The sequence below is a fragment of the Acinonyx jubatus genome, chromosome C2, assembly GCF_027475565.1.
Source record: "Acinonyx jubatus isolate Ajub_Pintada_27869175 chromosome C2, VMU_Ajub_asm_v1.0, whole genome shotgun sequence".
NCBI lineage: Eukaryota > Metazoa > Chordata > Mammalia > Carnivora > Felidae > Acinonyx > Acinonyx jubatus.
Window position 1 is genome coordinate 22,450,209 of NC_069384.1, and position 14,418 is coordinate 22,464,626.

Below are 14,418 nucleotides of genomic sequence, written 5' to 3' on the forward strand. Positions count from 1 at the left end.
GTAGTTTTCAGAAGACCTGGGATTATCTGGGTCACAGGTCCCTCTCTATCCTTATCTTTGTTCACACGGTTCCAGGTTCTCTTCAGTAATGTTTTTTCAGTTCCTAAAGCAGATCAATTTATTTTTTCTTTTAGAGATTTCTTCTATATATGACACCTTCCCCAGAAGGCTCATTTCCTGTGGGTTTCTTCAGGAAAGGTATTTTCTAAGGGAACGCTTCCCTTGCCCCTACCTAACCCCTACCCTACCATCACGAGTTAGGTATAATTGCCAACCCCCTCATGGCAGCATATGGCACCAGCCTGTCTCTTAGTTGTAATTGTTTAGTGGTCATTCTAACGCTAATTTTACGTTTATCTTCCCTACTAGATTGTAAAGTGTTTGAGGGCAGGGGCCAGTTTTGTACTTTTCACAGGTCATTCCTTTATACTCATTTCAGTCCTTGTCACAAAGCGAAACCCCAATAAATATCTGGAACAAATGAATGAATTTTACCATTGAAGAACCAGAAGTAACTCGCTTGGCTATGAGGAAATGCATATTGAGAGAAATTAAGTGACAACAGCAAAGCTGAAACTATAAACCATAATTCTCTCCATTTTCCTTCTAGGTACTGCCTGCCCACAATGTGATTCTGAAATTGGAATAAAATATGTTTTTATAGTAAATGTATCATAATATATCTTAGATATTTTTGTGCCTATATATGTATGTTTGTGTGTGTATAGATGTGTGTATATATATACAAACACACATACATATATATGTATATATATGTGTGTGTGTATATATATATATTCTTATTTATTTACCCTATTGTCCATACCTATTTTTGTTTTTTATTAACAATATTTTTTTAATAAAATAGTAAGGACTCTGGAAGTATAATATAAACAAACCTGTCTAAAATTGATTATTTGTTTTACAGTTTGTGTTTTACTTATAAACTGTTATTAAAATGTCACCTTCTAACTTCATACAATATTAATTTTTATTTTGATAAAAACAATTATTTCCTCCAAACACATGAGCTAAATTAAAGATTTAGGAAAATGGGAATACACAGTTGCAAGCCACCTTTGAAGATTCTGACTCATATTCAGAATCATATTTATATTATGTTGCTGATATTTGCATAGAGGATAGTTATTACAAACATAAAACATTATAATTGTAGAGTTATTGATGTATCAAACTCACAGAGACAATGAACTTGATAGCATATTCAACCATTCTTCTTGGGTCTATCATCTTATAAGGGTATTGGATTTGTCATATGACTAAGTAGCTGACCTTGAACAGATCCCTTAACCTTCCAAATTTATATTTGTAAAATAAGTATAAGCCTTCCTTGTTCAATACAGATTCAGAGATATATGAATGAGATAATGGGATAATAAATGCAAAAGTGATTTGTAAATTAAAAAAAAAAAACATTATAACATGATATCAAAATTAGTTCTAGATGCTCCCAACTTCCTACTTTCAAATTATACTTGGAGGCACTTATTAATTAATGTTACCAATACAGAGCCAAAATATCAATTATTTTTAAAACATATAAGCAACAGTAATTATTTTTAACAGAAAGATTAACTGTATAAAGATGCTTTCAATTAAAAACAGATGTGCGATATCACAAAATCATAATAATGAGATTAATATCCATTTGAAGTTACAAAAGAGTTAAAGAGCATGACTGAACTGACAAACTTTATTTTTTCCCAGTCTCAAAAATGTTATGTACCAATACTGATACTCTAATACGACTTCAATAAGCCATGCTTATGAATATGCTCCTTTCAGCTCTACATATATACATATGAAGAATATATGTATGTTACGTATATTTCTACATATATGCATAAAATTTACCTGTAAATATTATAGATATATTTAAAGGACTGATAAATGTTAAAATATAACCCATGTGACAACTCAAATAAGACTACAAATCAGGACAAATTCTTGCACCTTTACCTCTATAGCATGTATCTGAAAAAAAAATGTTAATATCCTTCCTGTGGACTTTGATAGTATTGCTAGCATATAATCACGGAAGCACTGTTACTTAATAAAGGCAGAATCCACCAGGGTGCTGTGAATACCAATATAGCATGTCCTGCAAGGTTGTGAGCCTCCTTGAAACTCTAGTTATAGTTTTTTTCTGGGGCTACCTCTGTGGCTGTTTCTGCCTTACTATGTGACTGATTCTATCTTTCTAAATTCAACTTGTTTGATCCGTTATGGATGGTGTCATCATCTTTGACTGCATTTTCCCAAAAGTGAAGGACCAGCCTTCACGTGTTTGGTAGAGATGTTGTCTTCTTTACAAAAGATTTTCTGGTCTCAAAAGAACTCTTTCATGTTGATTTTTGACACTTCACTCTTACCTTCCATCCTGTCCCTCTGTTCATTCTCTCCTCACTACTTCAACCACTGAAATTCTCATGGTGTATTTACAAGTTAATAATAACCCCGTGGCAAGAATGATTTAGGAAATCTTGAGTAAGACATGTCACAATAATCATGATTGGAACTCAGAATTTACACTTCCTTCTATAAAATTATAGAAGAAATATATATAAAAATATCTTTATATATATACAAAGATATATACAATTTTCCTTAATTGAATATTAAGGAAAAATCCACAGGAGTTGCAAAAAGTTGGTATCCTATTTGTTTTCATCCTAAGAAAGCATAGAGTTTTGCTTACCTTTAATAATGTTGGGCTTTGGTGGCATGCTGAACTCATAGACTGTCGGTTCTGAATATCCCAATCTGTTGGCGGCTGTAATTTGAACTTCGTACCCCATTGTCCACTGTAGATGCTCCAAAATAATGTGGTCTTTATTTCCCTGAACCTTTTTCTCTAGCCACTGATCTTCTTTATCTTTCTGTAGAGGCAACACAAATATATTTTGTAAATACCCATACACTAAAGTTGTGGTTTTTAAAAAATTTAATTTATCTTCAGGTGGAACAAATAGTTTTATTAATAACAAAAAAGATATTTTACCATTGACAGGGATAAATAAAGTTGCTTTATCAATGAAGTCATTTCTAAGAATTTTCTATAAAAAGTGTAATGTTTTTATTTTAGCCAAAGGGTGATGATTTCATAATTAAGTCTTGACAATTCAGTGGTAGATAATTCATCTTTGTTGATTTTATTTTTATTTCAGACATCAGTTTGCTGTTTAGCCACTTTTTGACTGCTAATAGTCATATAAACAGAAAACATTCAACATGATTTATAGAAAAAGCCTAGTATATCCATTAAATTAATTGCCAGAGACTATTGTTTAAAATTTGAGGTGTGTGTTGGGGGACATAAAATGTAGCCTGGATATTTTTTATATATGTAATTTACCACTAGTATTTTTATTATTCTGGTGTTTTAGACTCATAGTATAACAACATATAAGAAAAATTATTACCTGTTAAAAATGTTACTAGCATCAGAAAAAAAATGTTATGCTCCCCTTGAACATTCTACACTTAAATCCTGATTCTTTTTCTAAAATAAATGCTTTAAATAACATATTTCAATTACCCTTTATTTAAATATATACTATGATTATAATTAACACAGAAAGAGTTCATATATATATATAATTTAATGAATGATATATAAAGATTATATATATGTAAAGAGTATGTATATATGTATATGTATATATATATAATTTAATGAATTAAACAATTTTAAACAATGTTAACATTTGGTGTGCCATGTTAACCGTTTAAACACTGGCAAGTTCCTTAACTTCTTTGCTTTATTTCTCTCATCTCTATTACAGAATAATAGTAATCAGCTGCCTTTGTCAGCTTTCATATGGGAGCACTGAGGAAAATCAAGTACTTTGGATAGTACAGGGCCTTAGGGATCATAAGCACTTAACTAATGACAGCTATTATTAAGGAGAACCTATTTTCATAATAACTGTATGAAAATAAAATAATATTTTTCTACAATGATGTCTTTAATAAATCATTACTGCAATTGTAAACTTGAATTTCCCAGAGACATGATTGTAAGTAAATTAGAGCCTGGCCATATTAATAGATAGGTAGATAGATAGATAGATGATAAATAGATAGATAGATAGATAGATGGTACATAAATGACATGTAGAAAATATTATATCTTTTTAACCTCAGAGACAAGCCCAGTATTACTTTATGTTGGGCCAATATTTTACAATGTGTCTTTAACAATAAAGCATAACAATGTTTCCCGCATTTATGATGAAAAATGAGGATTTATGCTCCAAAATCAAGTTAAATGCATGACTGCATTAAACTGATGGACTACAAACATGAATTATCCATTCAAATGAGACAAGAAGACATTATTATTTTGATGCCATACAATGATTCTATTTTCCTACTTAATTATTTTTGGTTACATAGAAGTTTTTTTATTTTTTTTTTTTATTTTGCACCACCTATTACAAAGCCTATTTTGATATCTCTTCTAAAACTAAAGATACTAACATCCCTAATGAAGCCATGGGTTTCAGGAAAGCACCTAAAAGTTTAGGATAAACAAGAAGCATTACCTTTGCTTTTGAAACTTATCAATGGATTAAGTTTATATATTGTTTTCCAGTACTATTTAAGGTATTATGAGATGTACTGAAAAGGCATTGGAAAACCGAATAGTTTGGGCCAGGATATTTGTAAATTGGAAGTCACTAAATGACCAGTAAGGCTAAGAAAAGAAGTAAGGTGTGTGCTTTTGAAATGCTTAGGACAGCTGTACCAAATAGCCATGATTTTCCCAACACCTTTCAATTCATTCATTAATTGTTCATTCAGCCTTTATTGGGGAGTGGGGCTATACTAGAACCATGAACACAATAGTGAAAAAGACATGTACAATACCCTCACCTTGGAGTTTACAAGCCAGTCCAAAATAAAGACATGAGCTCTTTGAAAGACCAAGGATGCTCTGGGAGCATTAAAGAGGGAAATTCAATAGAGTACAGGGACTAGGAATGTCTCCTCTGGGGAAGTGATGTCACCCTCAATGGAAATAACAAACTCCAGTGCCATTTTTCATTTGTCTTAACCTACTTAATAAAAAGAAGCGATCTTCTTTCACAGAAGTATAGATGCAAAAATAAACACAATGACTGAAAATCTCAGAAAGATGCACAACCACTGAGAGATATAAAAATGTACACTATAGGTTCATTATTTTCAGTAAATGTAAAAACACTGTAAGTATTGACCAAAAACCTAAAGCTAAAAACATTTATTCAAAAATAATTTTAGATGATATTATACATATATGTGCATATACATATACATCCATACATAGACACAATAAAATCTATATAACATAAAAATCTGATTATTCTACACTGTATATAGGAAAGAGGGGGTGAGAAGCAGGTGAACTGAAAGGTTAGATAAAGACAAGAGGTATACAAAGGAGTAGAGAGTTTCCCCTATAGCCTTCATTTTATTCCAATAAATTCCATAAATTCTATGTAACTATTTTTATTCTCATCTTGGTGAGAATGAATATTTTTGTGAAGATTCAGAATCAAGTTTTGCTTTGAATCTTAGTGGAGATGTGGATTACCCAGGATAAAATTTATTCTTCAGAGGGATGGATAGACTTCATGTCCTTCACGTAATCCTCAAAAAGCCTATTTCTGGGAATTGAGAATTTGAAGTGAAACTTCCTGACAAGCACAAGACATGCAGATAGTCTCTTTTGAACTACCCATCATTTAACTCTTAATTGTTGAAGCCCTTAGCATGATAAATTAAAAGCCCCTCCATCACTTTAGATAGTTGGACTGATGGCATAAGGAACCAAAGGGAGTTCTAATATTTCCCCCAATTTAAGTCAATTTCATTTTCCATTCAACATTAGACAAGGAGGCTTTTTAATCCCCTAATTGCTATTCCCAGGGAATAGGAAAAAAATTAAAGTGGGTGTTACCAAATACTCCCCTAGGTATCAAAATCTCAATTATCCATTTGTGGAGTGCCTAATTTACAGAATTTAAATGCCTAGGGAATAATTTAGGATAATCTAGTTGCAAAATGTTCCCCTAGGTAACTTAATGAGATGATTTGCTGAATAGGGCTATTATTAATAAGCCAATTAAATGTTGAAGGGCAGCTACTGAAAGAAAAATGGTCATTTTGTTTTGATATAGCTTCTCTTAAGCAATCTTTTTTTTTTCTTTTTTTTTTTTTTCAGAAAATAGATAGGGCCAAATGACAGTTAAGAGCTTTCTTTAATAGTTATTTTAAAATCGGGGCGCCTGGGTGGCTCAGTCGGTTGAGTGTCCGACTTCAGCTCAGGTCACGATCTCATGGTCCGTGAGTTCGAGCCCCGCGTCGGGCTCTGGGCTGATGGCCCAGAGCCTGGAGCCTGCTTCCGATTCTGTGTCTCTCTCTCTCTCTGCTCCTCCCCCGTTCATGCTCTGTCTCTCTCTGTCTCAAAAATAAATAAACGTTAAAAAAAAATTAAAATCGTAATATCAGCATACAGGGAAATATTTGCCATCACTGTATGGAGAGGAGAACTGAGAAGAGATAAAAGAGGGTGTTTGTTTGTTTGTTTGTTTGTACAGGACTCCTGGCTGCTTTTATTTATAACAAGAAGTAATTCACTCATCCTTTTTGAAGTCTCAGGAAATATATGGGCAACATCATCTTAAATGAAAACTAAATAAATATAATAACAGAGGACAATAGAGGAGGTGAGCTTATACTAACTAGATTGATTTTAAGGTTCTTGTGACTCCCTTGTGTTATGCTTTAAGATTTTCTGTTTGCATATAAGGTAGTTTCTGGTTCCTGGATTTCCTGGTAGCAATGATTCAACTATTCAATACTTATATGACTTTACAAAGGGCCCCAGAATTCTCTACAGTTCCGTTCATTACTCTGAATATGAGAGAAGTGATTTAGCAATCATACACACACACACACACACACACACACACACACACACACACACACTCATGCATGCACACATACACCCCAATGTGATTTGAAAAGATACAAAATTTGGAGAGTTTTAGTAAAGTTTCAAATTCTACTTTCTTTCCTTTTAATTGAAGTATAATAGGCTCAGATTGTAATTTCTCGGAGTGCCTGGGTGGCTCAGTGGGTTAAGTGACCTACTTCGGCTGAGGTCATGATCTCGCGGTTCATGAGTTAAGCCCCACATTGGGCTCTATGCTGACAGCTTGGAGCCTGATTTGGATTCTGTGTCTCCTTCTCTCTCTGCCCACCCTCAACCCACTCACTCTCTGCCTCTGTGTCTCTCTCAAAAATAAATATTTAAAAAATTCCAATTTTTCTTTTCTATTATCCTAACTGATTCAAAGTGCCTTTGTTTCATGTCTTAAAGCTTGATAAAATTTTGTAAACTGGACCCTACTACTTAATCTATTGCTAGTCTCCATGACCCATGTGTTTCTTTGGGGAAAACTAAAATCTGATTTTCTTATTCATCACCTTCTGTGTTCTCATAACCCATAAAAATTCACCCAGTGCAAGTTTTGCATCCATTGTTTCTCATATTTATTAATCTAGTTATACAATTACTTAAACTTGTTCAACAGAGTCTTATTTACTCATTGATTCATTGATGCATTTATTCATTCAGGTAACAAGTAGTCTTTTTGAAGTTATCAATATGAGGATGAATAAAACCCATCCTCTTTACTAGCAGCAAAGAAAAATTATCAAAAAGCTTAGGACTCTTTAATGCCCATAGTTATTATTTGAAAATATTTCAAACTTATACTGATGGTTTTAAATAAATTTCAGAGTACTCACCTAAACATAAGTTAATCATAAGTTCTTAATATTATTGATAATTAATCAGAAAATAAGTTATCTCAACAACAAGAATTCAATTTTACATTTTTTTTTATTTTAAGACCTTTTTCAAAATTATCTTTTCCTGTCTATGGCCATTGAGATACAACCTTCCAGACTCCAAATAGCTTAAGAAGGTCAATCAAGACTCAGAAACATATGCTAGAGCACTGTTGCTAGTCCCTAAAGTAACTTCTTCACAATTGATTTTAAGCAACCAATTTTCTTTAGCCCTTCTTAGCTCAGGAAATTTATTTAATGTGAACACTAAGTGATAGTTATGATCCCATAGCTATCATCAAATTAGGAAGAAAACAGTGAAAAACTCATGGAAGCATGTAAAAAACTATTTATTAAATTATATGGAGTTACATTGACTCTACAAAATAGATGTAAAATATTCTGTACATAAGGTAACTTCTTTCATTTTTCCAAACACATTATGAGATTAATAAGCTTGTCTTTATTCTCCAAATACATGGTTTAATCCTACTGACTTACTGTTAGAGACATTAATTTTCCCAAAGAATCCACAGAGACATATAATTCTGCTTTTACCACTCTAGTTCTATTCTAATAAATTCTGTCTTCTTAATGAGTAATTGAACAAAGCCATGTGCTCTATCTACTATATGATAACATAGAATAGTATGTGTTTCCTCATCTACATTAAGTTACACATTCTCTACATTAGGATATGACTTGACTTGTCCTCATCCCCATGAAATGCAGCTTCAATAATTATATTCAGTGTTTGCCAGAAATCAACACTCGATCTTGTTGTTTCTAGATTATAAAACATCTAGTCCCATGCACATGGGGAGTTGAAAGATAATGTCTAACAAGCAGTCAAGTGAAAAATCCTTATGATGTTGCTTACTTTCTAAATTCCACTATTTGGTTTCCATAGAGGTATTCCAATTAAAGCATGCACTGCATATGGATATATAATTTTTCAAGTTATTCAACTGCAGTTCAGTCCATTGTGGAATGCATGGAGTTTGACAAACAAATAGATGAAGAGGCTTGGAATCATACAAAGAGAACAGATGATTAAAAACCTTTCTGAAATCGTTACTATTTCAATACAAGTGCAAATACCAAGGCAAATACTGCTACGAATATCTAGCCACCAAATCTTGAACATGCAAGTTTTTAAATGTAAAGAAGTAATCTGTTGAGAAAGAAAGTGTGGAGAAAACTATTCCTTCCTAAAATCTGCTATTGTTTGGCTATAGTAACATAATCTACATTGAATTATGGAATTTCCTACTGGACCTGTAAAGCTTGAAGTTTATAGGATGGAGAAGGAAGAAGAGGAAGGAAAAAAAAAGTAGAAATATGGAAGCTATTTCAATGTGTGGGAGTAGAAAGCATACCATAAATGATATGGAAAAGGGAAACTAGATCAGAATGGCTGTACTTTGGAGGCACAGAGTTGGCTAACTGAAGTGAGATGGGACAGTGTCTGAGGGGCTGATATAATCTCCATAGGCAGATTCTAATTCAACCCTTAGTGCCGCAGAACTCTTCAGATTATAAAGTCTTATGTTCTGATATCTGTTCCCCATGCCCATCAAGTTACCCACATTCTGTAAGGTTCAGTTTGCCCATTAAAAAGTAATAAAAAGTATTACTTTATTTTTTGGTGCAGTCGACACACAATGTTATATGCATCTCAGGCGTTCAATCAACATAGTGATTCAACAAGTTTATACATTATGCTATGCTCACTGCGGGTATAGCTACCATCTTCCCAGACACATCACATCTCTATTACAATATCATTGACTATTCCTTATAGTGTGTCTTTTAGACCAGTGACTTAGTCATTCCATAACTGTATTTCCCACTTCCCTTCACTTTATTAGTGGTGTATATATATATATATATATATATATATATATATACACACACACACATATATATATTATTTATAAATAAACAAATAAATAAAAATAGATATTCAAGTGTGAGAAATGCCATCCTTGAAACACAAAGGGATGGAGAGGAATTACTTTATAAATCTTGCCATAGGAGCCTAAAATTCTGTTGCTAAAACAGTGTTCCATCCTAAAGCACTAGTAAGTCTGATAACACAGTCATTGATTATCAGTCAATGGTAGCTATGTTTTAATTATGCAACCAATTATTTTCATTATGATATTTGAAAACAAACCCTCTAGCACTTTTTCAAAGTTAAAAAGGGCTGGGGATTGGAAAGAGGAGGGGTATGGCAAGACAGAAGTAAGATGGAATTGAGAAGGGACTGAAACCTTCTTTTCCTGGTAGGGTAAAAAATGATATTTAGTAAATAGCAGAAACAGGGCTTTGCTACTATTAGTTTTGGAGGGGGAGAGAAGGGAAAAAGAATTGAAGGTACAAATTTATTGAAACTCAAATTTGTCTGTGTTCCAATTTTAATCTGCTCTAGGCAACATTTTTGGTTTCAATAATGATCGGGGACACAACTGGCAATATAAAGAGTGGGGGCAAGGATACTAAACATTCTGTAATGAGAGGTAGATATCTGGATGGCCCACTATTCTACTACTCAAAATGCCAATACTGTGTCTTTTGAGATACACAGGAGTCATGACAGGTAACCATTGTTATGAACTGAATTGTGTTCCCCCCACAAATTTATATGTTAAACCCCTAACCTCCAACGTGACTTTGATAGGAGATGTAGCTTTAAACGTTTTTTTAACGTTTATTCATTTTTAGGAGACAGAGAGAGACAGAGTGTGAGTGGGGGAGGGGCACAGAGAGAGTGAGACACGGAATCTGAAGCAGGCTCCAGACTCTGAGCTGTCAGAACAGAGCCCGACATGGGGCTCGAACTTGTGGACTGCGAGATGATGACCTGAGCCAAACCGACTTGGATTGGACACTTAACCAACTTAGACACTTAACCGACTGAGCCACCCAGGCTCCCCTCCAATATCCAACTCTTCAGAAAGGATATGTCAAACTTCACCTTTAGGTAAAAATTACATTTATAGAAAATATGTTAGACATATTTTTATAACTCCTTATTGCATCTCAATGTTCACCATGGAATTTTATTGGGATTACCTACAAATTCTTATTATCCACCTGTATTTTATGCCATAAATTCTTCTGGGTTCAATTACGGGCCACAATCTGCATGTGAGGTCTATTCTCCCAGTCCAATTCATGAATTCTGTTCAGGCCTATGACCCAAAGAGACTCTTTCCTTTCCAAAGAGTTTCCAGATGGTCAAATAAGAATGGCCATGAAACCTGGCTTGAGTAGCATGAAACAATCAAATTCATAGAAAGACTGGTGAGCCATTCAGAACTATTTTAGGGTAGAGGCATGAAGCCTTCATAGACAATTAGCCACAAAACACCCACAGCTGCTCATCATTCCCAGCATGAAACCTGCAACAAAGAGGGGTCCTGGCTATTAATCTTAAATTTAAAGGCTGATGTCTAAAATTAATTACTTAAATATGTTTTTCAAAATCAAACTCCTTTTTTACCTAACCTTTAAAACTTAGATATTTGAATTAAAAAGACTATTAAATTTAGAAAATTATGAATTTGTGGGAAAATAGTTAAGATTCATCAATATACTATTAAGGAGCAATTACTTAAAAGACTATAATAAGCTAGGGAAGTATTAAAATAAGCGTCCAGTAAACATAAACATAAAATTGACACTGCATTATAGGGATCATCATAAATGTTAATAAATAAACTTCACAAAATTTAATTTAAAATTGTGTTTCACCTTTTTTTTTAATTTTTTTTTTAACGTTTATTTATATTTGAGACAGAGAGAGACAGAGCATGAACGGGGAAGGGGCAGAGAGAGAGGGAGACACAGAATCGGAAGCAGGCTCCAGTCTCTGAGCCATCAGCCCAGAGCCCGATGCGGGGCTCGAACTCACGGACCGTGAGATCGTGACCTGAGCTGAAGTCGGACGCTTAACCGACTGAGCCACCCAGGCGCCCCTGTTTCACTTTTAACATATTCCACAGCAGACACAAATAATGAATGGTACTTATGGCAAAGTTGTTAAGAGAAGTCACTTTTAGTGGCCTTTGGTATAATTTTCAGCCAAAGGCAAAGTCCATTGGGCTACTTTCTTTACCATTCTGCAACCAGAAGATGTTCTTTATCTCCTACACATCTAAGTCCCGTGACAGGTCTTAGCTGTCCAAGATCCCATTTTAGCTAGTGTTATTAAACTTGAAAAATAAAAAAAAAAAAACAAACCTTCTTCCTCAAGCTCAATGTGGCCATACTTTGTTAAATGTTGATTACGGTTAATTTGTTTTTTAATGAAATGATTAATACCAAACAATTAAGGTATTATTTAAGGCATTAATAACTTAATTCATAAAAATAAAGAAAATAAAGTAAGTATTTTGATACAATAGCTAAATACCTACAATAACTAAAATTCAGAACAGGGGCTTAGCTTGAAGTTACTAATATCAAGCAGAATGGAAAATGAAAATATCCTGCTAAACTTGTCAGAAAAACAAGGGGAAAATGTTACTTCATTTCTCAAATGTTGCAAAGTTTAAAAATCACAAGATTTATACCATGTCATTATTCTGATGATCAATGATGTGATTTTACCCAAGAAAAGGCAAGTATTTCACAATTTACAATGATGAATTTCATCAATGGACAATTAGCAGTCGAATTCCTATGAGAACTGTTTATTATTGTTACTTAATGTGCATTCTCGCCCAATATGTCAATGAATCGAATGCAAATTTAATGCAATTTGAAAACATCTTACAAACGATAATAAAAAAGGTACTTACACTTCTATATTTTACAATGTATTCCAAAATAGGAGCCCCTCCATCATCTTGTTTGGTGATACTGAGTTTAAAGCTCTTCCCACTGCTTGGCTGCCCATGTATGGATGGAGGACTTGGTTCACCTAAATAAACAATACAACATCCTTGATTTTTACACACATCTCAGAAACCTAGATAAACTGAATTTCAATAAAGAGAACACTGTCATGTAAAAAAAAATGATTTTAACCTGAATTTACCATTTTTCATTTGCCCTTTGTTGTAATAAAACCCTGATCCTTTCTCCCCACCCAAGAAACAGCAACATTCACAAATCTAGAAGTGACATGACAAAATCGTGATACCTGAGAACCAAAATATTATTTATACTGATGTGCAAATGTTCTGAGAATAGTATTGCATTATACAAGCATAAGCTTTATTTCTCATGTTCTTAACAGTGCACAATACTATTAATGTAATTTTGGCAACTATTTTGTATATATGTATTACTATAAACATATGAAGTTATCAAACTATATAGGATATACACTTACCAGGAAAGATAATAGTTTAGCTATTATTTATCTGCTTTAATGAGTATTTTTTTAACGAGATACAGATTTGAATACAGAAATTTTATAGTATCCAATCAATAGACACGTGTTCCATCCAATATACATATTTTTTCTTCTGACTTCACGAATATACTTGCCTTTCATGTTTCTCCCCATGGAGGTGGTCTTATAACAAAGATGCTTGTATGTTTAATATGAACAGGATCTACTGAAATATAAAAGTTTTCTATACGAAGGATGCCATCACTGCTTGGCAATTTGGAATGGGAACTCCTTGCTACGTGTCACTTATGTGACGTCCTTTGGCAACACTGGCATCCTCTTCCCCTATTTCTTCCAATTCCTTATAGATATGAATATAGTAATAACGGAGGAACCTTCACGGGGTATGCTTTCATTTTCAAAGTTACACAGACTTGTAGTATTGGTCTAGTCAGAGGAATGTCAAGACAAACTAAGCAGAATACAGTGAAGATGATTTAATGCCTCCAAACATGGAGAATCTAGTTTTATTCTCAGCAGGTTATCTTTTTTTGATATGGTGTTTATAACCTTATGTAGTGAGTAGTTCATTTGAGAAAAGTCATATCGTTAAGGAAATATGCCAGTTGGGTGTGCTGACATGCAAGTAAATGATAAATAAATGATAAGTAAATGATAAAATAGTCTTTACTAGGGTCATATAGAAACAAAGCAAATAGATGAATTTTGGAGTGATTCTTCATTAAAATAAATTAAATTAGTGTGCATATATTAAGACATGACATGATTTCTATTCAATGTATTTTCAATAAAGGAATTAATATGTCTGTAAAAAGCAGTACAATAATTTCTTTAAAAGACTTAATAAGAGATTATGGGAAAACCTAAATATTATAAAATGGATTTTATACTTGGTTGGTTTAGTATAATTTCTAAATTGAATTTTAGAACATTTGTGTTGTACAGTATAAATTTAATAATATTGTAATCATATTATTTTAATAACAGCATTTTGAGATAATAATTATATAGCAGAAACTGCATTTTCAGTTAACATATGTATTTAAAATATTTATGTCTATATGTAACCTTTACAATATACTAAATTTGTGGGGTGCCTGGGTAGCTCAGTCGATTAAGGATCTGACTTGGGCTCAGGTCATGATCTCGTAATTCCTGATTTCAAGCTCCATGATGGGCTCTGTGCT

General features: G+C 33.2%; 1 protein-coding gene across 4 annotated transcripts in view; it reads right to left on the reverse strand.

The window, feature by feature from the left end:
* The window catches only part of NCAM2 (neural cell adhesion molecule 2), a 517,977-nt gene that overhangs the window by 50,445 nt on the left and 453,114 nt on the right, over positions 1-14,418 (reverse strand). For all 4 annotated transcript variants that reach the window (XM_027041783.2, XM_053220659.1, XM_053220660.1 and 1 more), the window contains 2 exons: positions 12,672-12,793; positions 2,720-2,900 (listed from right to left, as the gene is read on the reverse strand). In XM_027041783.2, coding sequence (XP_026897584.1) covers positions 2,720-2,900; positions 12,672-12,793 — 303 coding nt within the window. The remainder of the gene's footprint in view (positions 1-2,719; positions 2,901-12,671; positions 12,794-14,418) is intronic.